General features: G+C 35.5%; 1 protein-coding gene across 1 annotated transcript in view; it reads left to right on the forward strand.

Annotated features, from left to right (window-relative positions):
- Window positions 1-27,666, forward strand: part of LOC105224760 (uncharacterized) — a 215,513-nt gene that overhangs the window by 65,160 nt on the left and 122,687 nt on the right. The window contains exon 3 of the mRNA XM_049458844.1: window positions 13,580-14,767. Within this exon, the coding sequence (XP_049314801.1) occupies window positions 14,020-14,767 (748 nt within the window). The 5' untranslated portion in view covers window positions 13,580-14,019. The remainder of the gene's footprint in view (window positions 1-13,579; window positions 14,768-27,666) is intronic.

Here is a 27,666-nt window from a genome sequence, read left to right on the forward strand (position 1 = left end):
TTATCCTAATATCACTGAAGTTCTAGTACTAAATTCTTTTTCAGAGCACGTCTAGGAAATTGTACGTAGTTTGAAGGAACTTGGATCATCAAAACCCACTTCGAATGGTTTAAATGGCAAAGATAAGTTAATTCTAAAGCACATAATAAAATTACCGCATGGTTAGTGGATTTTTGTCTGAAATTTTTAAGGAACTTTTCTTGAAAAGAACTTTCATTTCGATTGCACTTCCGTTTGTTGTACTGGCGTGTCTAGAAAATTTATTTTACTGGTGAGAGGAGAGAGAGAGAGAGCAGTATGCACACATGGTGCTAGTGAGAGGACGAAGAACTAAAGTGAGATAAGGGAGGGAGAATCGACTAGATGTGAAAATGCTTTATATAGGAGCTTAGTGATAATAACGACGCTCATTTAAGATATCGAGAGCACACACACATACTTACAAACATATACCATATACACGCAATTATTTGCGCTATTAAGATTGCTTATCGGAGTTGTCCATCTGTTGACTCCGCAATTGAAAGAGTTTTCTGCCAACGACGACTTTGCTGCCGTCAGCAGCAGACCTTAGCGATAGCACAACAACAACACACTAAAAGATTTGCAATACCATTTGTATGAGAACTTAATTCGAATCTTCTATTAAACTTTATCAGCGATAAAAATCTCAAACGCAATTGAAGGCGAGCATATGAGCGCAGACTAGTTAAATGCCTACAGACGGACTCACACGCACATATACACTTGCTTGATGTGCTCCGTTAATACACTTAATAGCTTGCTGCTGCAGCGAGCAGTTTTTTTCTGACACCGTTATCGTTTCTTCACTGGGACTGAAATTGAGTTGTGCGCCGGAACCGGAAGTGATTGACCCGCATGCACCCCGGGGGAGTTTGGCGAACAGCAAGATTGTAGCAAAAGAAATACTTTGTGGCTCGGTACTCAGCTTGTAGCGGAAGCGTGCGCTAGACACGCATGCTGCTCATATTTTCTATTAATACCAGCTTGTTGTTGTTGTTGCTGATTTTATTGATTATGCTATTCGATTTTCTCCGATATCTTCATTATTTAGTTCTTCTTGCTTTCGCTTCTTTTTATTATTTACCGTTCAAATGACTCAACAGCAATCGCCAGCTCGTCGGTTTGACTCACTTGATGGTCCTTGCGGTACCCCTTAGCTTCGTAGCTATATGTGTTTCCTATTTAGAGGCAACCATTTACAGTCAAGACTTCGTTGGCCTCAACCACAGCGGCGTCTCCCCAGCTTAACTCATTTTCCACTCGGTTTTCTTCTTCTTCCTCACCCGCTGCTGCTGAGCAGCATTGTTTGCGTGCTACTCACATGTGTGTGTGTGCGTTTGTTTTTCTGGGCGAGCAACTGACCCAATTCCGCATTTAATTAAATTTCGCTATTTATATCCGGGCGTAATGGGCGGACACTGAGGTACTATAATTTTATTATTAAGATATATTTATATATACCTATATATATGAAGAATAAAGTCTTGAAGCAATACAGAGATCTGCCTTTCTCTCTCTTAATCTTAATCTTCACCGCATCGACTGAATCAAAAGATAAAACATCTATTCTAGAAATTTTAAAATTGTCTTTTGCAAGATAAGCTTGGGTTTATACGCCGAACTTCGCTTTTAACATTGAAAAAGTTTCTGCCAAAAACAATTTACACTCTTAGAAAATGAAAATAACCTGCGTTAGTCATAAAATCAAAGCCGCCTTAAAGCTCTTCCACGGATTTATAAAATTTACAATCGTAGTAGTAGAAATCATTCTTGAAAAATATTAAAATCCTGAAAACACAGACTCCGAACTCCGACCGCTAAAGCTTCTAAATTTTGAAAGTTACCTGTCATTGAAAGCTGCCGAAGGCTTCTTTTTTATTTTAGAAAAGTAATGCTTAAGATTTCGATCCAATAGAAACGCAAAATTACTATATATAATTTCTAAGAGAGTCTAGAAAATGCTTAACTTTTGTTTGTTATAAATAACTAGCTCAAAGTATGTAAGCTTTTTTACAAAACTTAAAGCTTATATCGTAGAACTAATAATTAAAACACAGTAATACTCTTCAATAAAATAGTCGAAGGCTTCATAAATGTCCGGAAAAAATGGGCATTTATTTCATGAACAAAAGATAAACTCTTTTGAATATTTTCCTTAAACGGTATGTTCTAATCGGTTAATATTGTATTTCATTCTATAAAAGTATAGTATAGTATATAATAGATAATTTAGGTTTAAATTTTCCAATGTCTAATATTAAAGTGCCATCCGCTACTGTTTATTCATTTTTTATTTAAAGCACTGTCAAAACAAAAACATTGGCACTATAACATTATTGTGAATGTCGGTTTGAAACTCGGATTTTATAGCTGGTCTAAGCGAAGACACACGCCATTAAATTGACGGAATTTTCATACATATATATACGAGGTGTGTTCAAAAAGTATCGCGAATTTTGAATTTTTGCGGGTTACGTATATTCGAATTTTGAATTTTTTTATGGCGTTATGTTGGTACTCATGTCTCTCACTTATGCCGACAAGCTCGGCCATTTTGAATGTTCATTTAATTGTTGACAGCTGCTTTGCTTGCACGTGTTTTGGATCGTCTTCGATTTTTACCTATCAAAAAATTGCACCACGATAACGCCCCTGCTCACACATCGTTGCTTGTGCGCGACTTTTTGGCCAAAAATCACACACTAATGACACCATCGTAGTCCCCAGATCTGGCCCCTGTGACTTTTTCTTGTTCCCTAAACTGAAGAGGCCCATGAAAGGACGACGTTACGCTTCTCTTGACGAGATAAAGACGGCATCGAAGGAGGAGCTGAAGAAGATAAAAAAAAAAATGATTTTTTGAAGTGCTTCGAAGATTGGAAAAACCGTTGGCACAAGTGTATAATATCTCATGGGGATTACTTTGAAGGGGACAAAATAGATATTCATGAATAAATAAATAATTTTTGAAAAAACACAAAATTCGCAAACGTTTTGAACACACCTCGTATTGTATTTATGTTAAATATTACTGTGGTAGAGACCATAATAATTGAAAAATGATGCTTATATTTATTACAGTTTTATCAAAGCAAAACCTTAAATGAAATGTAAAATGAACAATAAAACTATTGCGAGTTTCTCTCAAATGAAAAAATTAAGCGAAGACACAAATCTATCTGCAGATTTAGAATAGTATTTATTGTTGGTTGATGAAAATCTTAGCTTCATAGTCGATATCGGAGCGGAAAGTCTCTAAGACAATATCTTTTAATAATCTGCTAGAAATATTGTGTCCACAGGCGTATATTTAACTAAAAATGGTTATAAAATGGAGTCTTGCGTAACTGATTTCTTAAACACTACAACACTACATTATTTTTTTCTTTAAAACATGACTTCAAATAAATTATATAATTATATTTAAATTAGTGGCAGAATTGAAAGGCAATATTCTTAAAAATATTACTATTTTCATGGAATATTTTCAAAATGTTTTACTTACATATAAAGGATCACATATAAAGGTTCCGTACTCGTTTAAAGAAAAAATATAGAAACTTCAAATTTAATAGATTATGTTTATTATCATTCGAAAGAACATTCTTCGGCATTTATTGTTTGAAGATTATCTCTTTCAAGTATTGGTCGCGGCTACGTCTCAGATGGTCCATCCGTTGAGTACAATTTTCGATGACTCGTTCGAACATGTCGACTGAAAACTGACGACTGACACGCGTGATGGTCTCCAAGGCCTGAATAGAAGCGATGTTGTCCGCATAGACTTTAGACATATCCCCACAGGAAAAAGTCGAACAGTGTCATATCACACGATCTTGGTAGCCAATCAGCCGGCACAAATTCAATATCAAATGAAATTATCTGCTCACTGAAATGCTGAAACCAAATGTCACCGAGACCCCGCACTTCAATTTCAGGCATCAAATAGTCGGTTTTCAAATTTTGAAATAAAATGCCAATAGTTGACAGTTTAACTCGACTGACACGTGATCTATTGAAAAAAGTACCATTACTTGGATCACCCGTTATTACAATATACTTTAGCTTGGATATGTTTACAAGAGTATGTACTCATAGGTTTCAATTTAATATTTATGGGAAAACTTATCGCATTAATTTGAGACATTTAAAGAGAACTTTAATTGTATAGCAGCCTGAGAGCTAGAGTAAAATATTAGTGCAATTGGTTTTGTTATAATAAGTATTTAGAATCTTAAAAAATTCTAAACAACTGTAACAAAAAGCACCGACACTGAAATAAAATATAAAAGGAGAAACAGGCTTACCATATCATTTCAATTAGGAAATTGTAAAAAGCAGCTTAAAATCGTATAATAATAAGAAATATTAATTAATACCTACTTGGGCAGGTTATATTACAAAAATAGAATTTTGTAGAAAGAGGGTTGCCACATTTTATATATTATGTAATTGAAAATTGTAGAAAAAGTTTAAAGTTAGCTAATTAGAAGGTGTTTAAACATTTTTTTCTTCTAAAAAATAATTTGACGAAAAATTTATAGTAATAACTAAAATATGAAGGATGAGCGTAAAATATTTTCAATACATGTACTCAAAATGTATGTTAAAAAAAACATTTCAACAAGGTTGCCACACTTAAATTTTTACAAGTGTAAAACAACTAAAACATTGTCATGTAGTTTTGGACAAATGTAGGAGAAAAGATGTTGCCACCTAATAAAAATTAAAATTATTTTCGTTGGCTTGGAGTTGTGTTTTACGCCTGGTTTCCGGCAACACCTGTTGAGTAAGTTGTGCATAAGAAAATCATCTGGAGATACGAAAATAAAAATAATACATATTTAGGTTAGAAGAGCATATTTACCGTTGCCAACCATTTTTTGTACGAGTACTAACAATGGTTAGTCGTTATATTAAAAGTTATTATTCTAATAAGATATTTCATATTCGGCAAAAATTCAAAAACTTCAATTACGTTAAGTGCGATCTAGAAGAACATATCGTCACCTGAAATGCAAAATAACTTAACAACATTATAAGAAATTTACATTGTCATGAATGAAAAACGAAATAAAATCGAACCGGAGGGAAACAAAATATTAATATAGGTTAAGACTGGTTTATATATGACCGCAGAACCAGAAAATGTTGAACATATGTAATATTATGTATATAATTTGAAGTAGTGAAGCGTAATCAATAAGACACTCAATTTCGATTTTTTTGATGATACGTTATTTTGCATTTCAGGTGACGATATACTGTTTCTAAAATCCATTATTGAATCATAGTTCGTATTACAGATACTTTTTTGGAAGTATGATTGACATTGAGACAATACTTTTTTGGGAGGTTTCGGTAGTTTTTGACAACTGATTGATTTATACTTGGTTTGCCATTTCATAATGAATAGACTTTGCAAATCACAGTTTTTATCACCTAAATAATGGTTCGGTTGGTGCAACGCACTGCGCTTTGCGCCCAATATTCGGTCGACATAGAGCATAGCCGATAATTGGACCAACCAAGGATCGGTTTCGCACCATGTTTTCTATGTATAAGTAGTAGACAATGAGTATCCTCAGCGAGTAGCGAACAAGACCCGAAACGGTTCATCCGCCATCGCTTGATAATGGAGATATGTCCTTCCACTTTATGGATGATTTCCAGTTCTTCCAAAAAAATATTGTTAATAAATTAATTTGTTCCACTTGAAGTGATGATAAAGCTTCAAATCATTGTTGAGACACCGTTACATCCTCATAAAGTCACTGTTTCATGTGCTCTGTAGGCTTTTTTAGAAATGAAGAAATCAATAGGTAAATGGGAAACGCTATAGAGCTTTAATTACTGACTTTTGTGCCTGAATTGGAGTATATTGGTGTGGATGACCTTTGGTGCCAATTGGTTCAGGTCCTTTCTCCACACTGGGCTCTGCTATCCCCGGTGGGTACTGTATCGGTACTGTATATACTCTCAGAGCTGGCATGTTTTTACCAATTCAGTCGACATGCCCTAGCCAGCGTAGCCGCTGTCTCTTAATGCGCTAAACTATGACAATGTTGTCGTATATCTCCTACAGCTCATTGTTCTATTGGCTGCGGTATTTGTCCTTGCCAATGCGCAAAGGACCATAAATCTTCCGCAAAACATTTCTCTCGAAAACTTATAACGTCGACTCGTCAGATGTTATCATCATCCATGCTTATGCGCCATATGACAGGACAGAGATGACGAGATACTTGTAAAATTGGCTCTTTGTTCGTCGAGAGCGGACTTTACTTCTCAATTGCCGACTTTGTCCAATGTAACACCTGTTGGATTTTTATGTTGACATTGTTGCTGCTGTTAATGCTGGTTCTAAGATTGAAGAAACTATCTACGACATCGAAGTTGTGATTATTAACAGTGGTGTGGGAGTCAAGCCGCGAGTGCGACGACTGTTTGCTTGATGATAGAAGATATTTCGTCTTGCGTTCACTACCAGTTCCACTTGCTTTCTTATTGTGATTCACTAATATTCCTGTGCAAAATATTGAATACATATGTATGTGTATATAGTAATGTGCATTTATGGCAGCCTCTCCTCCAGCTGTCCACACAAAGAATGCGCCACCATTAACTATCCTACTTTCCCAATAACTCGGAATGACCAAAATAGCCTTGGCTTGAATTGTTGAGTTGCTTGGAGAGTTGATTGGACTGTGACTCACTACTGCTAAAGTAAATTGGAGCACACCTATTTACAAAGCGATATATATATTATATACAGACATGCGTGTATATACATATATGAGATTATATATCATCTATATACACAAATATATATTTATATAAGTACTTAAAAGCTTGAAAGTTGCATGAAAATGCATAGTTGACTTGATTGTCTAATGCTGTTACCATGGTTTGTTTGCACTCATTGTTGTTGCTGCTGCTGCTGGTGGTAAAAAGGTTTCTTTGATAGTTGGTCGGTTGGCTTGTGCGGTCACTTGGTTCGTTAGTTTGCTGAATGACTAGTGGCGGTGGTGCCTAAGCAGCGCTTGCCAGGCGGCACCACATCATCGCCACGCCACAGCCCAGCCGCCTGTCGCCTCCCCACCTGTTGTTGTGCTGTTCATGGATGTTGTTTATTGCCTGCAGTCCGGGGCGTATACGCAACGCCTGCTCAAGTGTCACTTTCGTTCTTAATTTGTTTGGCGATGTGGCTTGGCGCCAATGTGGCTTCCAGCCCACCAACATATATATGCAATGTAATTATAAATATGTATGCATATGTACATAAGTATATGTATATATGCATAAACTATATTATAGTATGTTTGTATGTGTATGGTTATTTAGCGCTATGCGCGTTTTGCGCTGAAATGAGCGCATTGGGTGGTCGATTGCCTTATCAGACAGCACACATATACATACACACTCAAGCGTAAACAATGCTTATTGCATATTTCTCGTGTGCATTTTTAGTTGTCTCTTTGAAAGTGATGGCAACATTAGAATGTAGAAAAATAATATAAATCGTCCTTACCGAATCTATAATACCCTTCACAGTTGCATTTCGTATATAATAATAGGGTATGAATAGATCATTATCTAGATTTTTATCGTTCAGTTTGTATGGAAGCTATATGCTCCCCGGATTCTTTTTACGAAAATCTTCGCGCAAACGACGCATAACACTCGGAAAGTATTTCCTCTTGACGGCTTCGGCTCATCTTTGCATCGGTCGTTTTCACGTCTATTTCTGGGTCGTAAGCATAGATCTAAAACCATTCGCCAAATCATCAGCAGCTGATGGTGATAGATGTCCTAGATGTTGTTCGTCGTTAACGCGTTCTCGACCCTCTTTAAATTATTTGTACCAATCAAAATGTCACTGCCAGTGACCAACCTAGAAAAAGAAGGATATTCGACGATGGGGTTTCGCGCGAAATTTCGCAAATGAAAAAATTTTCCATACAAGCACTTTATTTCCAACGTTCAGTTTGTATGGATATAATGGTTGGTTTAAAAATATATACTGTTTCCCTTAGCAAAAACAAAACCAGCAACAACAACAATATTCGCAATTAAGTTGGCGTCATGTTCCTATGCATTGAACTCTGAAGGTTCTCCTTCGTTACTCAATGCAAAAAGTGCCTGTACATTTAAGTATGTATATATAGTTATGCATACATATACTTACACTTATTATTTATTGCATGCGTGGTGCGTTGGTGAAATGAATTGAAATGCGCGCAGTGGCAATCAGCTGTCAGCAAATTAAATATTTGTGCCAGACAATTGGATATGAGAGAAAATTCCACTTCTAATGCAAAAATCTGCATGGATCGAGGATATGAGTACGGAAAAAACTGCATATAGTGGGTTAGTATACCCAAGTGTGCAAATAACTGTGCTAATATATGGTATGTACATATGTTAAATAAATATGTATTTGCAGCGGCATTGATTGGTCTCTTGTCGCTTGGGTACTTAAGTATTTATATTCGTATTAATTTGCTTAATCAAAATAATTAAAAAGTAATTAAGTGGTTATATGGGTTTTCTCCGGTTAAAAAAAGCCTTTTATCAACATTTTTTTTTATATAAAAAATTAAATGTTTTATTAAATTTTTTATTGTTACAGACATACACCATTAACAAAGAAATTCTGAAATTTTGAAAAAAAAAATGTTTTAAGCTTTCGTGACAATTTTTTTCTTCAAATAGTTGTACTCGACAAAAAAATCCTTTGACCAAGTCTTTAAGAATTGTATTTCAAAGACCTGTGTAAAATTTCATGAAGATCGGTTAAGTCTCGAAAAATCTTGCCAAACGAGAAAAACCAGTTTCGAGAAAAACGCGTTTAAAGACGGCAAACGTTGCCTAGCCAGCCTCGGGTGCACAAATTCTCAAGGCTCTATCTCTGAAACTATTACTCGGATCAATATTACTTAGGATAATACTCAAGAGGTGTTGTAGAATGAATTTAATAAGACAAAAAATATCGATTTTTTGAAACTCATAAATTCATGTAACTCCTTAAAAACACTCAAGTTTCAAATCAGCGAAGCAATATTATGACTACTTATCTGCAAAAGTGATAAGAAATTACGAGGCAAACTGGAAACGTGCACTTATGTATTACCAACATAATTTTCTCCTCATGAGCCCGCTATTTACTTTAGCCTTTTTTTGCTTTAAAAGCTTGCTTCTAGAAAATTTCAACAGAGCTAAGCAGTTAACAACTTGATTATACAAAGGCCAAGAGTCTTTAATAAGATAAATAAAGTTTGATATATCAATTATACAGGGTCCGGCACTCGAAGTGTAACCAATTTCACACCGTACGCGCAGCTGTCGCACTGGAATCAGCTGTTTATAAATTTGCTGAATGACAGTTCTGAGTATTTTTCACAAGTGCACATAAGTGTACCACGCATATTGAAAAGTGAGCTCAAGGTCAAGCCTTACAAGTTCCAAAAGGCCCATGATCTCACACTGAAACAGCAACAAGTAAGACTTGAGAGAGCGAAACAGTTGCTTCGCTTGGCCGAAAGCGGTCAAATTCCGAACATGTTGTTTTCTGAGGAAAAAATTTTTCCAATTGAGCAATTCGTAAACTCTCAAAACGATAGAGCTTACTTGACCGACCGTTCATACGAGAATCCAAGTCATCGGTTGGCCACCAGGAGGCAGCACCCGCCACAAATAATGGTTTGGGTCGCTGTCACTGCAGATGGGCGCTCTCCAATTGTTTTCATCGAGTCTGGCGTCAAAGTAAATGCGACATATTATTGGGAAAGTGTTCTGGAGGCTGCTTTTAAGCCGTGGGCAAACAAACATTTCGATCGCAAACCATGGACGTTTCAACAAGACTCAGCACCGTCTAACAAAGCGCGAGTGAACTAAGAATGGCTGAAAAACAACGTTCCGAACTTCATTACAACCACACAATGGCTCTCGAATCCACCAGATGCGAATCCAATGGACTAAGTTCTCTCTGGGCCATTTTGGAGAGCAAGGTCCGAAGTAAAAAATACACCAGTCTCGAGATGCTGAAGAACGCCACTGTCCGTGAGTGGGCCAAAATACCGGCAAATCACTTTCGAGCAGCTTGCGATTCGTTTTTTGACCGTCTCAAGGCCATAGTTAAGACAAAAGGTGGTCATATCGAGCAAAAGTGAATTGGTCCTAAATTTTTTCACACATTTTGTACTTTAAAATAAATAAAAATAATTTTTAAACCGAATTTTAGGCTGATTTAATTATTTACACTTCGAGTGCCGGGCCCCTAATGTTGTTAATGCAACTTCCTTCAAACGCCGACTCAAGAACTAAATTCTTTAATCCGTGTAGAGTGGATTAGAGAATTTAGTTCTCGATGTCTATTATATATAATTCTCAACAGAATAGAGGACGGTTGAATGCGTCACTGCTATTTAGTAAATAAATTGTTCGAGTATAGGCTGACGAAAGTCTAAAACAAACTAATTTTTTGAAGATTATCCTTCTCAAATGTTGCAAACGGCCCAAAACGTGAAATATCTGCTCACCGAAGTGTTCTCTCAATAAATCTATTGATTGATGTGATATGTGAGAAGTGGCGACGTCTTGTTGAAACCACATGTAGCCGAAATCACTATTTTCAATTTCAGGCATCAAATAGTCGGTTATCATGGTGTGATAACGGTCGCCATTGACGGTTATATTCTTACGGGCATCATTTTTGAAGAAAGAAGGATAAATGATTCCACCGGCCCAGAAACCACTCCAAACCGTTGTTTTTTCTGAATTGAATAGCAGCTTTTGAATCTTTTCAGTTTCTTGTTCCATATCCATTGAGCCAGAAATATACATACATTATTGTTGAACAACATTTTGCTCGAATCGTCGGATCTTCTTGCGCAAGCTGTATTTTGTACGCTTTCAATTTAAGATCTCAACGTAAAATGCGCCAAGTCGTTCCATACGTCAGTCCTAGTTGATGCGAATGGCGCCGAATTGACTTTCCACGGTCTTCGTGTACACCATCAGCTTCGTGCATGCTGGACGTGGTTTAGTCGGTTGTCTATAATCCAGTAGTGTTGCGAATAGAACGCTAAGTAGGCCGATTATGTTGACCATAAGTTGAGTGATTATAAATCTTTCCATTATGTAAATTAAAAAAAAAAAAAACATCGAAAAATTGTTCATCTTTGCATGATGTAATGCCAAAACAATATGACAGCTTCACACCACACCATAAAAAGATCTACTTGGATCACTCGTTATACTCATCAATCATCTAGATAGTATTAATCTTTTAATTATTAAGTATAACAAATAGACGCGAATATTTTGTTGTGTATTCATTTCTAGCTAAGGCATTCACTTTTTGCTGAGTTGTGAATAACCTTTTCCATTTATTTTAAATTCTAATCAGAAGTTTGATTTTTTAAAAAGAAAAAGCATATATGTTTAAAAAGTTTAAGTTGAATGAGATAGGTATTTTGTATTATAGCAAAATTCGGTACTTGCACTTGATCTCTGTGCTATCATTCGTTTGTGTTTCGGAGTGATGGAGAGGTATTGTGATTGAATATTTAGTTATTCGAAATTTGGTTGATTAAATGTATCGGTTATGTTACGGTGGAATACGGAATAAAATTGCTATCAGTTGTAGGTTGAGAGATCGCTGGTGATGTTAAAGTTCATTAGGCGTGACAAATTAGTATATTATATTAATACATATGTAGGTATATTAATAGGCTCATATTTATTTGTGTACAAAGTAAATAAGCGATTTATTTCAAGAATTTTTGGCTTATCACTTTAGGTACTAATGCTGATACTGTAAATTCGAACTCGATTCTTAGAAATTTAAAGCAAAATATTTGTACTTATGTATATTTATGAGTTATTTAGCTATCAGTAATTTTAATTTGCATTACGTTAGTGACATTCTATCAAGTGAGTAAGATAATTGTGGAAAACAAAGCGAATCTTGTTAAGTGGTGAATCGAACAAACAAAACCCTCCCATAATCAAAAGGATATTAAGGAAGAAAAAAGTTTGCTTGTACGGAAGTTTGAATACAATTCACAAATAAATAAGTTTCCAACCAAAAATATAATTTTGATCGCTCAGTTTGTAAAGAATGTGAGGAAGATTTCAGAATGGCATATTAAAAACTGAGGTCCTAGTACGGCTACTCGTCAGAATATATATACTACTATGAGGATAGGAAGGAATTTGGAGTGCACCACGCCTCGATAATCGATGAAAGCTATCAACATAATCTTGATTAGACCTGCGTTGATGTGTTTTTTCGGCTTCGGCTCCTCTTTGTCATTATATTCGGCCGATTGATCGTCTGTTTACGAGTCTTAAGCATAGATGCGAGACTCATCGCCAATATAAATACATTTAATGGCATCCTGGTGGTCGGAGAGCATTATTTCATAGTCGTTAACACAAGGCTGTGTTTCAAAAAAATTGAGTTATTTTAGAATTTTAGAACCAATCATGCTTTCTCTTTTCTTAGGCTTGAATGATCTATCAAAATGGTTTTCACTGATCCTTCAGATATTCCAACGACGATACCAGTAAGATCTCTGTAGTCGTCGATTCTCAAGTACCAATTCATTTATTTCTTTGACGAGTTGATCACTAGTTGGTGTTGACGGCCGTCCTGGACGTGGTTCGTCATCAGCGCGTTCTCAAACCTCATTGAATAATTTGTATCAATCAAACACACTTGCTCGCGACGAAAAGTTATCACCTAAGGCCTTTTCCATACCAAACCATTTTTATGCAACGAGAGGGTATCAGTACACCGCTGGTCCCCTGAAACTTTGTCCACCAAAATCTATTTGAAGGTTGCTATTAATCTTGTGGAGCGCAACTCTGAAATACGTCTATACATATGTATATTCTAATGCTTAAAGTGTTGTTTAGCGATTGACCGCACATCTCCGTTTATTTTTGCTGTGTTTTTGGATATTAAGCATCAAACTGAGAAATTTAAATGCGTGTTTAGTCGATCTTGAAAGCTAACTGACTTCATAAGTAGCTTTTTGATGGATGAAATGTGCACGGAGGTGGTTTGAAATTAACGGTGAAGGAGCGATTTTCAATTTGAGTTGGTGTGTAGGTAAAATTCAGATCATTGAGGCCCTAAGTCGCCTACAGGTGTTTTTTGGGTTATAATTTCTAGGTTAACTAAGGTTTGGACCATATAAAGAATCGACGCCAACGGTTTCCCTCGTGGACTAGATTGATCCATTTTGGTTACAAAGCGGTGAAATCTCGTAGGAATGCAAGGTACTCTTTTTATTTCCTAGGTACATTTGGTCACGCTTGACGACTACATTGCTTGGCAGGCCTCTTAGATTGGAAATATAGTTTTATCTGTTCAGGCATTTTAGTAAGGCAAAGTTTTTTAAGAGTTCCTATGAACGAAACAAAATATTAATAATAATAACAACAAAAACATCTACAATAAAAAATTCTAATAATAATTTTGCTTTATGAACTCAGCTAACAAAATATCCACTAATAATGCATTTCCCTCAATTTTCAATTTCAGCAAACTTATTACGGTCAGCAGTGAGCGCCAGAGAAGCATATTTTCTCACCCACACAAAACCGTTCGCCGATGGAAATTGATGAGAATTTCCGAGTAGCAATGCGATTGCCGCCAGCTTCTGCAAGTGTCATTGCAATTAAAAGCGCCTAATTGCGCTAAAATGATGCAGCAAGCAACAACAACAATAACATTAACAACAATTTCAGTGGGTGTGTCAGAGGAGTAGTGTAAAAACACAAAGTAGAAAATAGCAAATGCAATTTAAAGTGACTAAAAAGGTGCAAAACACAACAAAAAACGAAGGACTTACATAAACGAAGCAAGAAGAAGAAGACGACGAAGTAGAGGAAGAAATAGAAGTAGAAAAAGGAGTGTAGTCAAATCAGCCAGCTTGGCCGCCAGTTGAGCTGTAAAAACGGCGCTGCAGACGTGTAGACGCCATGTTGCGGCCGACATCGTGTGGACCGGGGCCACCGTTGCCGCCACCACCTCCGCCACCGCCGCCAACGCTATCAACTGCGGGCGGCCGCATCAACAACAAGCGTTCACGGCTTGCGGGCAAATGTGTTGAAACGGTGGCGCAAAAACAGCTAAAGTCAATAGTTGTTGTGGCCGAAAGTGTGGCAGAGTCAAAAGCGAAAATCGCAACAACAACAAGTAGTCGAGTCGAAGCAGCTGCCGAGCGCTTGGCTGCCCGTACTGCGGCTGAGCGAACTGAAGGATTGCAGTCGGCCAAAGCTGATGATGATTTTTGCATACCAACAACAACAACAGTTTTGGATTGCCCAACAACAAATTCAACCAAAGCGTATACTACTGTAATTGCTGAGAGCGCCAAACAAAACAAAAACAATAACAATTGGTCAATTTTCAAATTACCCATGCTGCTGGCAACTGCCTGGGCAGCAACAACAACAACACTAACAGCGGCCGTCGCAAAAACCGACTTTGAAAGAAAAAGCGTTGCGAAGCAAGTAAAAAATGAGACGGCAACAGTTGGCGTTGTGAACACAACAACAGAAGCAGCAGCAAAAACAACAAAAATCCATGCAAATGCTAATTCGGAGCGTTCAACAACAATGGCAACAACAGCGCCATCCATAAAATGGCTGCTTATGTGGCTAATGCTTTTCGGCGTAATGGCCCAGGCGCCCCAACATCAAGTCGCTGCCGAGAAGAGCAAACACTGTAAGTAACCAATATTCAATCAATCAATTCTAGTTCTTTATAAAAAATATTTTAAAAATTCTGTGATTTTTTTATGAAAATGGGAAACTAAATTGAACTAACCACGAAGACTTTACAATTGATATGGTGGATGGTGAAATTACTTTCGAAATATATGAGACGAGATACTTTCTTTCACTTCTCCTATTTTAACATTTTTTTAACTTTCTCCAAACCATCTGCTGTTCTTCGAATCTTATTAGACTAATGTGCGGCGCTTTTGTGTACTGTGTGTTGGAAATAATTGCTTAGTTTAAGCCTAGTATCGATATAAGGCGTAATGTCCTTCTAAGGTCAAGGTTTTATTAACATACATTAGTAAAAATGATCCGGTGTAAACTGTTAAGAGCCCAGGATAGCAAAGGCAGGTGTGTCGACAATGCTTCGCACGGTGTAGTGTTAGCTTTAGGAAAAACTCTTATACACCAGGAATTGCCGTAAGCATTTTCCTCGACATTGAGAGAGCTGTAAACAATATACGGTTAGGCGGTGAGTAGGGTATTTTCTCTAATGTTTTGGATCTAGGGCTTTAACTGCCTACTTACCTACTGCTTCCGTACTTGTTGGTTAACTATCTACTTAAGGAACTCGAGCAACGCGGTTATCGTGTGAAAGCTTACGCTGACGACAACATTGCTCTTATGGTTAAAACCACCGTCCATAAGCTAACGCGTCATTCAATTGGGCGAATAGAAGCGGTTTAGAGTTCAAACTCCTCGAACCATAGTCAAGCCAATAATGTTCTGTAGTGTAACCGTCTAGTGGAGGATGTTCGAAAAAGCTACACTTATTAAGCAGCTGCACTGCGAACTACACCAATAACAGCACTTTGCGATTTAAGGCTCAGGGAAGGGGTTTGAACAAAAAAAGGAAGTCTTGTTAAACGCAAGCTGCTAACGCTGTATTGAGGTTGGTGAGGTGGAAGTATTCAGACGCTTTCTTCTCTATGGTCCAGCTTTTGCAAAAAAGCATTGCAATTATACAAAGCGAGATACAGATTATTAAACTATCATCTATTGTGAAAATAATGGAGTTTCTTTCCTTGTACTATTTTTTGCATTGAGTATATGTATAACTATGGCCAAAAATTTATGTATTCGACATTTATCCATCTTGTAACTGTTAGCGATCTCATTTGCTTAAAAATGTTATTAGCTATTTTCAATTACCCAAGCACTAGAAAGTATTCAATCGAACTGCTTATGCTAGTTAAGCTCATAAGCAGAATTATGTTTCGTTCCTTTTGTGGTTAGAGAAAAACTTCTTTCACGCCAAGAAACAGTCTAGAAACCCTCTAATTTCGAATGTTTAATAAGAAAAATGTATTGAAGATAGTGCTTAAACTACTCTTATGTGGTCTGCCCACATACTCTCTTGTATCGAATTCAAGTAAAATTAAATTTGTTGTTGCTTCCGGAAATGTTTTGACAGGACAGCAGCGACCAAAGATAGTGAGCTGTGAAAAGTATTTAAGGTAGTCTGGTAACTTATGCCTACTTTCATGGCTTCTTTTGAGGGTGGTTTTTTATAGGAAAATAAAAATGTATTTTATTGAATATTTAGAGTGTTTTTATTTACATATTGAAAATAAAATTTGAAAAAATTTAATACTTTATTGCTATTATTATTGTCACTCGAAGTTGGAACCTCAAAAAAAAAATGCACGTGGGTGGCCCGGGTGATTTTGGCTCTTGATGTTATCTGAAATCAAATATTCTTGATTATTCTTAATCTATAGACATGTCATTCTGGTCGGAACTACTGAAATTAAATTTCATGGGTATATAACAAAATGGCGGACTTTGAAAAAAAGTCCTTTTATTTTATCAAAGAAAGGGTTGTAAAATAAAAAGTTAGTGGTGAAAACAACTCCGATAGAGGAGACTCCGAGGCGCTCTAAAAAACTCATTATAACTCCCGAAATATTTCGAATTTCTATCTGAAATTTTCACAGTATATTCTCAAGACATTCTACTTTCAAATTAAGTAATAAAAAATTTTCGATTTTTTGAACCCAAGTAATCAGACTACCACCTTAATTCTGAATTGCTTATGCTAGTCCTTACATTTTTATCTCAATTGTTTGTACGATTCGCCATTATATAATGCATGTTTGACATATAAAACAATAAATTTTGTTGAAAGTGCGCAAAAAGTTGATACTTTAAATTTGCTCAGCTGAAGGTTGTACTCGTAGTTTGTTCGATGCTCTTTAGAGTTGATGCAACTTTATCTCTCATATGTGTACATACCCCGCATAAGCAAAACTAAAGGTTTCTCTATATTAATAAGACTGGGTTAGTCTAGATATCATCAGCATGGCCGCCGCTTAGTAATTTGATTTATATTTTATTATTTATTATTTTTGCGTTATTTCACTTGGATGTCCAAAAATATGAGATCCGAGGTGTTTTGGCCTTTTTTTTCTTGGTTTCTGATTGAATTAATATTAATTAGTTCTGTTTGAGAAAGAGTACTCTTGCTTAGAAAACATACATAAACTTAAAGGTAGAGGTACTTTTTCGACAGATCACCCGTGAACTGTTAAGTATTATTTGGCATTTCATCATGTAAAGACTTACGCCCGAACAATGTTTACAAATCGTCCAACTTTATTATGAAAATTCGCGTTTTGTAAAGAATTTGTTTCGCGCGCTACGCGAATAGACGATGTCCAGCATGCAGTGAAGAATATATAGCAGCCGTAACTGAGAGTGTGCACGAAGACCGTAGAGAGTCGATACGGCGCCGTTCGCAGCAGACGTATGGAAAGGCTTGCCGCTTTTTACGTCGAGATATTAAATTGAAAGCTTACAAAATACAACTTGTGCAAGAACTGAAGCCAATCGACTTTTCCAAATGTCATCGCTTCAGTCTATGGGCTCTTGAAAAGTTCCAAGCAGATCCGACGCTTTCAAACCAAATTTTGTTCAGCTCAATGGGTATCTATGTAAACAAGCAAAATTGCCGCTTTTGGGACGAAGAGCCACCTGAAGAGATTCAAGAGCTGTCGCAATCATCGGCGATCGTTCTAGCGCCATGATAAAAGACAATTTGATGCCTGGAATTGAAAATAGTGATCATGGCGACATTTGGTTTCAACAAAACGGCGCCACATCCCACACATCGCATGAATCAATGGATTTATCGAGAGAACACTTCGTTGAGCAGATAATTTCACATTTTGGGTCATTTGATTGGCCACCAAGGTCATGTGAGATCACACCATTTGACTTTTTCCTGTGGGAATGTGTAAATACTAAAGTTTATACGGACAATCTCGCTTCAATTCAGGTTTAGGAATAAGACATCACGTGTGTCATTCGCCACTTTCCTGTCGAAATGTTCAAACGAGTCATCGAAATTTTTAACTCCACGGATGGACCACCTGAGATGTAGCCGCGACCAACATATGAAAGAGATAACTTTCAAAAAATAAATGCTAAAGAATGTCCTTTCGAATGATAATAAACATTGTCCATTAAACTAAAGTAGGGAACCTCAAAATGGATCACTCTTTATATGACGAGCTGAGTCGATATACATACGTCTGTCTGTCTAATCTAATTTGTCGCCTAAACCTTAGTGTTTAATTATTATTATTCAATAAACCGAATGCAAAACAGCTTTCAAAGCCTGGAATTTTAGTTTTTGTATATTTTTTTAGCACGTGCGCGTGTTAAGCTGCGACCACAAGCGTGAAGAAGTCTAATAAATTAAATAATTATAAATAATATATTGATTTCAATTACATCACCGTAATTTAATGCGTAAAACGGTAATTAATTGCGCTATCAAATTGAAAAAGCGCATTGTTTCCAGCAATTAAACTAAGTTATATAACATATATTTCTTGTAATAAATGTATATCTGTATGTATGGCTATGTGTGTGCGAAATGAAATTATATGTTTTCGTTTACCGCACACACCAACAGAAAGTGGTTGCAGGAAAAATAATATTATTTATTATTTTTGTGCTGGTTTGAATGGAAAACACACACAAATATAAGTGAGGCATTCTATTTTTGCCATTGTATAATTTAAATGCAATATAAATACAGCAGCAAATATCAATTCATCTAAAAATATCAATAAAATGGCCATAAATACACGTGCACGATTGCAGATAATCAAATTGTGTGTATTTTTATTGCTAAGTCAACCGAAATGTAACTGACCACACAATTTCCACTGCCGCATCATTAATATTTACAAAAGTGTCGGTGTGTATGTGAGTTGCACACGTGTGGTATATATGAGCAATTTATATGGCCGATATTTGCTTTTGATACACATGCAACCCCGACAGCTTTAGGCTGTGCTTTGTTAACGGTAAAGAGCGGATGTTCGTAGGGGCCGCTCTTCTCATTTATTATTTTTATATTTCGTATGAATTTTGGGCTAAATAATATTTATTTCAATATCATGAATTGTGCTTAAAATACCTTTTTCTATAATTCAACAGCTTCAAAGGTTAAGCCCAAAAATAAATACCAACTGAGTTATACCTGTCGCAGTTAAATTTGATTTTCCAAGATTTTCGTCGCTCAATTTAGCAAAACACAGCCACACACACACAAAAGCAACAGAAACAGCAAAACCAAATTCAAACCAAAAAAAAAAAACATGACATAAAATTAGAAAATATTTATAGCTAAATATGTTAAACTACATTTACACAATTGCATATATTTACATACAGCTCAAATATATTATGGATAAATATGTACCTAAGTGTACATTCTATTGACCAATAACGGAAATGTACCGACAAAATGTAACCAGTTGTTTTGTGGTGGTGTTTGTTTGTGAGTAAAATCGAAAAAAAAAATATTTCAATACACAAACGTGCTACTAATGTTCAGAAGTTTTTTTTTTTAATTCACATCTACATTAGGGTGTGCCATTTTTTTAGCACGCTGCTTAGATATATTCAGTTTGCCACGAAGTTTGTAACACCCAGAAGGAAATGTTGGAGACCCATAAAATATGCTCATAAATAATCTGCGTGAGGTTATTAAGTGATTTAACCATGTCGGTTAGGGTGATTCAAAAATTTTTTTTTTTTTTCGATTGGTACTCGGAAAAATAGGTTCCTAGACACCTCTAAGAAAGCCTCTCTAAATATGAGTTTTTCATTGTAACGGGAAGGTCCTCCTACATACAGTTTTCTATTTTTTCTTATTATCAGGTAGAAAAATTAATATCTCGCTTCCAACTACTTGAATAAATATCTTGTTTTTTGTAGGAAATTGAATGCCCTAAAAAAACGTCTCTTATAATTTTTTCGTAAACCCAACCGTATAAAAGATATTAACAGTTAAAGTTTGATTTTTTTGGGAATTTTTTTTATTTCTTATTAATTTTATAAATCAATGAAAAAAAATTATTATGAATGATGATCAATCTAAGGAACAAGATATTTTTTCAAGTAGTAGTTCAAGTCGTTTTCTTAGAGGTGTCTAGGAACCTATTTTTCCGAGTACCAATTGAAAAAAAATAAAAAAAATTTGAATCACCCTAATGTCGGTATGTATGTGTTATACCAAATATGCGCTTTGGTCCCACAGTTATTCAGATATTGAACTGAAATTTAACAAATTTTTAGATCGGACCACTTAAGTACACAGCAACAGTACTTAAACTGACTATTTAAAATCTAGATGAAGAACTTTTTATACCCTTTACAGGAAATATACCTGTGAACGTATCATAGCTTCGGTGCAGCCAAATCTAACCTTATTTGTTGTTTATTTATTTTTTTGCTGTTACTGCTCTAATTGTTGGTATTTAATAGAAAATAAACCTCGTCAAATGTTATTTCGAATCACCCTAATGTACATACATACAAACGCACATGCAACTATACATATACAATTATATTCAATGTGCAAATATAATTATAATACGATTTCAATTTAAATACCGTTATTTGTTTTAAAGTGTTCAGATACTCAATGAAAATCGAATTTGTAGAAATGAAAAGTAAATACAAATAAAATAGAAGTAAATAAGAGAGGAAATTTACAAAAAGATTAAAAATAACAGAACTGTTTTTAATAAACTAAAAAAATAATATTTAAGAATGAATGTGGAAGATAAAATAAAGCGCAGTGATGAATATCTTGTCGGGAAAGAAATATACAAGATTCAGAAAAAAATTTATTTTTTAATACTAAGCTACTACAGATATATATACAAGGTCTGTCGCAAAAGAAACAGGACTTTAAAAAAACAACAACAAAAATTAATATTTTTCAAAAGTTATATTTTTTCATTCAAAGTAGTTTCCTTATGCTTCGATACAGCGTTTAGCCCGGTCCATTAGCATTTCAAATGAGTGTTTAAAGTCATTTTTCGGAATGTTCTTGAGAATATCAGTCGTCGCCTTTTGGATAGCTGAAATGTCCTGAAACCAGTGTCATTTCATGGGCAAATGAAGTTTTCCAAATAGGTAAAAATCACAGAGTGCCAGATCAGTTGAGTAGGGTGAGTGATTAATGGTTAATATGGAGTTTTTTGTCAAAAAATCAATGACAAGCGTCGACCGATGACAAGGCGCATTATCGTGCAACAGACGCCAGGACTCTGCCTCACTGTATTGTGGTCGAGCACGACGAATGCGTGACAAAAGACGCTTCATAACACCAAGGTAAAACACAGCATTAATCATTTGGCCAGGTGGAACGAACTCTCAGTGTACAATACCCTCGGAATCGTAAAAACAAATCAGCATTGTCTTCATTTTTGACTTTTTCGGTGATAGCTCTCGTTCTCACGACCTTCCGACCTTCCTGGAATCGCTTAAACCACTCATGCACATTACTACGGGATAGGCACTGATCACCATAAACTTTTTTCATAATTTGAAATGTTTCAGTAAACGTTTTCCCAAGTTTAAAACAAAATTTAATATTTGCTCTTTGTTCAAAATGCATTTTACGACCGATGTTCAAAAGCTGCTGTCACTTTTTGATCGATAACATTGATTGTAGTTATCCAATCGTCTTAAAATTTTTACGAAATTTCAACAAGAGGTCATACCTTTTATTTCATATACCCACCAAAAAACAGTTATATTTAAAAAGTTATGTTTCTTTTGCCACAGACGTTGTATATATAGTATATAGTATGTGTACATAAGCAATGAAGTTCTGAAATCTTACAACAAAAAGAAAAAAAAGTTAGAACACCTGTAAGTGTACTCATTATTCGATTCAAGATCGGTAGATACGAGTACATTATGACGGAAGGAAAACATCATTTACAGAAGTGAGCCACACGCCTTACAAAATGATGTTAGACTCTGTTTAATTGGACACCAGCAAAATTGTTAAAGAAAGAGTGTTCAAATAAGACAATATGAAAGAATGAATGAAAAAAAGAAAATATTTGACAACAGCTATAAGAGCTTAGTTCAATGTTCTTAACTATTGAAAGAAGATACGCCAACGTTCAATAAGAAGCTTTCGAAAAGGTTAGGTCCATAGTAATGGTGCTTGTACTTAGTAATGTTAGATGTAGGTGCAGCTTAATTTGTGCTGAATTATGTGCCATAAAGTGCGTCAACGGCTTTTGCGAAATTTAAGAGCGACTTTATATTTAATTATAATACTTCATCTAGTCCATTCAGTCCTCCTAGATATCTAAGACGAGTGCTAGATAAGGCTGGATATATGTAAGTATAAGAGCTATTCCAGCGTTTCTATCATGCCTATTTTCCTGCTCTTTCTGCATGTATCATCGTTATTTATGCCTAGTCATGTGAGAGCAGTAAGTTGTGGCCTGGCATTAAGCGAAAAACCGTTTTGCAGTCCTTTCGCGGTTCTTACACATGATCTTGTCGATCCTGCATGTGCTTAAGGAATGCCATCTCACCTTCATCCATCTATCAGCCTTTTGGGAAATTTCGGAGATTTCGAAAGTATCGATCGAATTGTTGAATCTATTTGTTGCAGATTTTTGTTAAGAATCTATTTTACACCCTTTTCATCATTCTTAAAAAATGTGCAGCGAGATTAATATATATTATATTATCTTTTAGCACATTTAAGCCAAGCTAACAATGTCTGCTTGATGTGCAAACTTCGAACTGTGTGTTTCTATTCTATATCATGATATGTGGTTATCAAGGTCTATGTTTTCCATTTGTTATTCAACATTATGAAAAATTTATTGAAGATGAAGGAATTTTAACTCTGATCACAGTTTCTCCGAGAAAAATCTGAGGCTAAAACATGCAATCTAGAAAAGTTTAGAATGAACAATACAAGAAATGGGCAGGGGGATAGGGTTCGGTTTAGGCGGTTTATTTCACGAAATATTATGGTATTTGACTTCAAGATATCATTATAAAAAATTACTTTTACAATTATTCCTTGAAAATGTGGATACCAACTCTGCCGAGCTTATGAGCACTTTGTTTGATGTTCAGGCACAGCTGAGGGTTTAATGTCCTTATTCCTTCGAAAAAGTTTATAATCTCTCAGTAAAGCCACATTCCTCCGTCTTAAACACCTGGCATTAAGAAAAAGGACTTAAAACCTCCTGGCTGTGAAAAACAATTAAACATTTAGCAGTAAACAAATAGCGAAAAAGATTGACCATATCTTTATGACTAAATAGAACCTTCACCGGTAAGAGGAGTTGCGGCTTGTTTGAAGAATTTTGTTGGACAACATCTTACATTCTATATTCTATACTCATATCTACCTCAATTTGTAGCTTTTGGTCAGCAAACTTGAGATCCTCATTTTTAGAGAGGTCCTTCAAGGTTAATCTAGCTTAATTCAGAATCAAACAGTCAACAACTTCAAGGTCATCCGACATATCCTAGAACGGAATTGTAGACGCGGCCTCAAGTCATTACCGATCCCACTAAATATATGGGATAAAACAAAAGTCGTTCAAAATATTTGAAAGTTTCTGCTTCTAGACATACTCAAAGTCCCTACAGGCACGTCAAAGCAGATATTGCGGAGCTTCAGCTCTTAAACGAATTTTTATACACTGAACAGGATATATAAAGTATGCCGCGAAGCTTGTAACACCAGAAGGAAGAAACGGTGGTCTTATAAAGTTTATATACAATTGATTAGCATGATGATAAATACGCGATCTAGTCCCTAAGTTTTTGAGATATCGAACTGGAATTGTGTACATATCTTTTCTTAAACCTCATAGAGTAATTTGCAGACTCCTGACTTCTAGTACTAACACGTATAGTAATGTGTTATAAAAATATATAAAAATTGTATTTCATTTGTATGTATGTATATTTGCATATATATATATATATATATATATTTGAATATGATGCTATCAGCCCAATATAATCCATTGTCTGCCATGTTCGCATGAATCTTATTTCTATTGTTTTTGCTCAGACACATTGTTATTGTTAGACTTGGCCTTTTATTGCTATTGTTGCTATTTGAAACGCATTATTATTCCACACACACAACACAATACTGTACACAAACACATATGCAAAGCCTTGCCACAACACACACGCATAAATTACCATTGAAAGGCGGCCTGCGCACAAAAGTAGGCAACAAAAGCAGAAATAACAAATATCAACTTGGTTTGGCCACACACAAAATACCGAAAGCATACGCACACACATACACATACATAGTTGAGTTATGCTACGCAAAGTAGAAGCAACAACAATGGCTACGGCAAACAAAGTAGCAAATTCGCATGCATTCGCACGCATTTACGACGCATGTTTACAAGGCGTTTGCTGTGGCCGGCAATTGCTCGCAGAATTCTGTTGTTGTGTTGTGTATATATACAGAATATCACTGCGTGAGGCCAGCGCTTCATGTACATTTTACAACGTCCAACGTGAAACCCTTCGTTTCGTTTCCCTTCTGTGTCTCTGCCGCATTTGCTTGCTGCTCAGCTTCGTCGCTGCCTTGCTCGCCTTATTTCCGTTGTGCGTCTATGACATGCGGGCAAATTGCTGACAAGTATGCTTTTTGTCATTTTATTGCATTGAATAAAATTGAATGGTTGGACAGTTGAATGCCAGAAATGATGCCGCATGCGAATCCAGCGGCATTGGGCCGACCAATGTGAACGATGACGAACGGAATGTTTGACAGGTTGACTGAGCGTGCGTGGTGGTGGGTGCTGGGAAGAGAGAGCTGGAGAGTGGTGATGCTTGCGCGAAAAGGTATTCCAAGTAATAAGTTTGTGTGTGAAGCAGCAATTTATGCTCAAATACCTTCGTTGTATTTATACATTGTACATATAAAAATATTTATAAAATGAATTGGTGTATGTATTAGAGTGGCTGGTAGGAAAGTTGTGGTTTTTATATATGTATTGCCTGATATATAGATATATATATTTAAAATATATTATAATATATGCAACACAACTAGCCCTACTATTACTACTTGAACACTAGTTGTAAATGAAATAAATTATTATCTTTATATATAAATAAATCTTCTGACCGTGTGTTTGCATTTGAACTGCTCCTAAACGGATGGACCGATTTTGATGAAATTTTGTGTGTATGTTCAAGGAGATTCGAGAATGGTTTAGATTTACAATTTGGTCTACTAGAAAATGTTTCTTTATATTAATTTTTCATTTGTAATTAATTGCTAATTTTAAATGTTTGACCGATGGATGGCGCTGCCATCGCAGTATTCAATATTCAAACCTTAAATTGGCGTAACCGTGCATTAAACAAAACGATGCCAAAGTAAAAGGCGACATCTGTAGATCAAGTTTTCATATTGTGGACAGAGTTGTTCGTTCTTAAGTAATAAATTGGGTGATTCAATACATCTATGGGTAGCTATAACATTTTTTCATACCTGCTAACTATTGGAGGGGGTATCTTGACAGGCAATTTAAAATTGCAAAAGGTCTGGCATAAAAAAATAGCGGCATAACTGAAGTGTTGATAAAAAATTTGAGATATACAGAAATCTTTTCGAAGCATTGCACAGAGCAATACAATATTTAAACGGCAACGATGAATACATATGTATATGTGTACAATTTCAAACTGATCCTTCCTGAAAAATAGTAAAATTGCTAAATATTGGGAATAGTGGAATAGAACTGTAACCAAATACACAGTGCAATGAATTAAAATTGGCTCATTTATCATTCGATGAATAACATACCACGGGCATCCCAAAATAATGATGCAATAACCTGGCCACCCGATTTTATTGTCTTTCCAAAAGACTGATGCCATAACCTTGCCAGCCGATTTTTTTTGTCTTTCCAACTTGAGAACCGTTTCTTAATATGCAGTCCACTAGGCTGACAATCGATTGGATTGATTTCGCTGATCCACAGCCCAAATTCAATAGTATTTTTATCCCAAAAACCAATTCTTTCTTAACACACGAAATACTTTTTGATTCATTTTTGTTGCTTCATCAAAAATGCGATTATTCCTTAACTAATACTTATAATCTAACTAATAGAAATCATATATGTAGATGGTATTAGTAGTACTACCTATGTATCAGCCACAGTAAAACGTAGGCGGGTCCTCTAGTTTTATATAAAAATTAACTCTAACATTAAAATTGAACTTAAAAGATTGAAATGTATATAGTCGTGAAGTACTCGGCGCTTATATACTTTCCAATATGTACACGTAATGTGTAATAATTGTTGCTGGTATGTCCGTTAAGGGTATATAATCCCGCAGAAAATCGAATCTTTTTCTTTACTGACACTGCTTACGCGGTGATAGCCGAGTTTACAACGACACACATTACATATTAATGTTGTCTAATAGGATCCAAAAAATAAAGAGGTTGTGATCGAATAATAAACTATATATTTAAGTATTAGTAGCAACTATTTGGGTCTTTACTAATTATAGTTAAACAAATATGTGAGTTTCGGCTAAGCAAATAACCCAAAATTTACTAGTTGCTAACCAGTTTGTAGTCAACTAACTTATATTACAAAGAGACAAATTGCGACCATTTACATATAACCTAGTATTAATACTAAGGATCTTATTGGCAAACAGATAGGCTTCTACTCTCCACTCGAAAATTTCTACAATATTTCTAAAAAAGTTTGCCTTCCAATTGTTGGAAAAGATAAGCTCAATTTCTTACGGGGCTTTAGGCATCTATGACTATTTATATTTATACAAATATAATATGTACTGTGAAATTACATCGCCTGCAGCCTGTCACGCTTATTGATCTCGGTTCACAATTTGATGTAAATCAAAAATATTGAAATCAATTTGCTTTCCCTTCACTTACCCCGCTGCGCTTGGCATGAGCGCCATTGCTTTGCCTGTCCTTTTGCCGTTGAGCCGCTGTCACTGCAGAAATTGTGTAAATTTACAACTTTACTACATTGTTTTTGTTTTTATTGCCATTTTTCCAACCTTTTTGCATTTTTTACGCTGCGGTAAATAAAAATCTACACACACGCACATGCCTACTGGCTTTTATGTGTTATTTTTTAATAAAAAGATTTATGCGCGCTTACAGCAAATAACAACAAATAATTTTGTGCAATTTGTTTGCCATTTTTTGCAATATTTTTATTTCCTTGGCATTACGTGTCACACTCACTTTATCAGTTTATCACTTTTTTATTGTTTGCAGAACAAACTTCACACACATACCCTTAGTGTGTCCTTTGTGTGTATGAGGCGTTTCGCTGGCGATTTAACATTTTAATTGATTTTTAATTTTATGTTAATTTTTTCGTAGTCCCTCACATTATTCACTTTATTTATGTAATTAAATAAATAACTTCGCGGTGATATGGAAAAGCGATATCTTCATAACCGTTTTAAAAAATATATATTGCTCGTAATCGCATTTAAATCACTTTAAAACTGTTT

This window comes from Bactrocera dorsalis, chromosome 5, assembly GCF_023373825.1.
Source record: "Bactrocera dorsalis isolate Fly_Bdor chromosome 5, ASM2337382v1, whole genome shotgun sequence".
Lineage (NCBI taxonomy): Eukaryota > Metazoa > Arthropoda > Insecta > Diptera > Tephritidae > Bactrocera > Bactrocera dorsalis.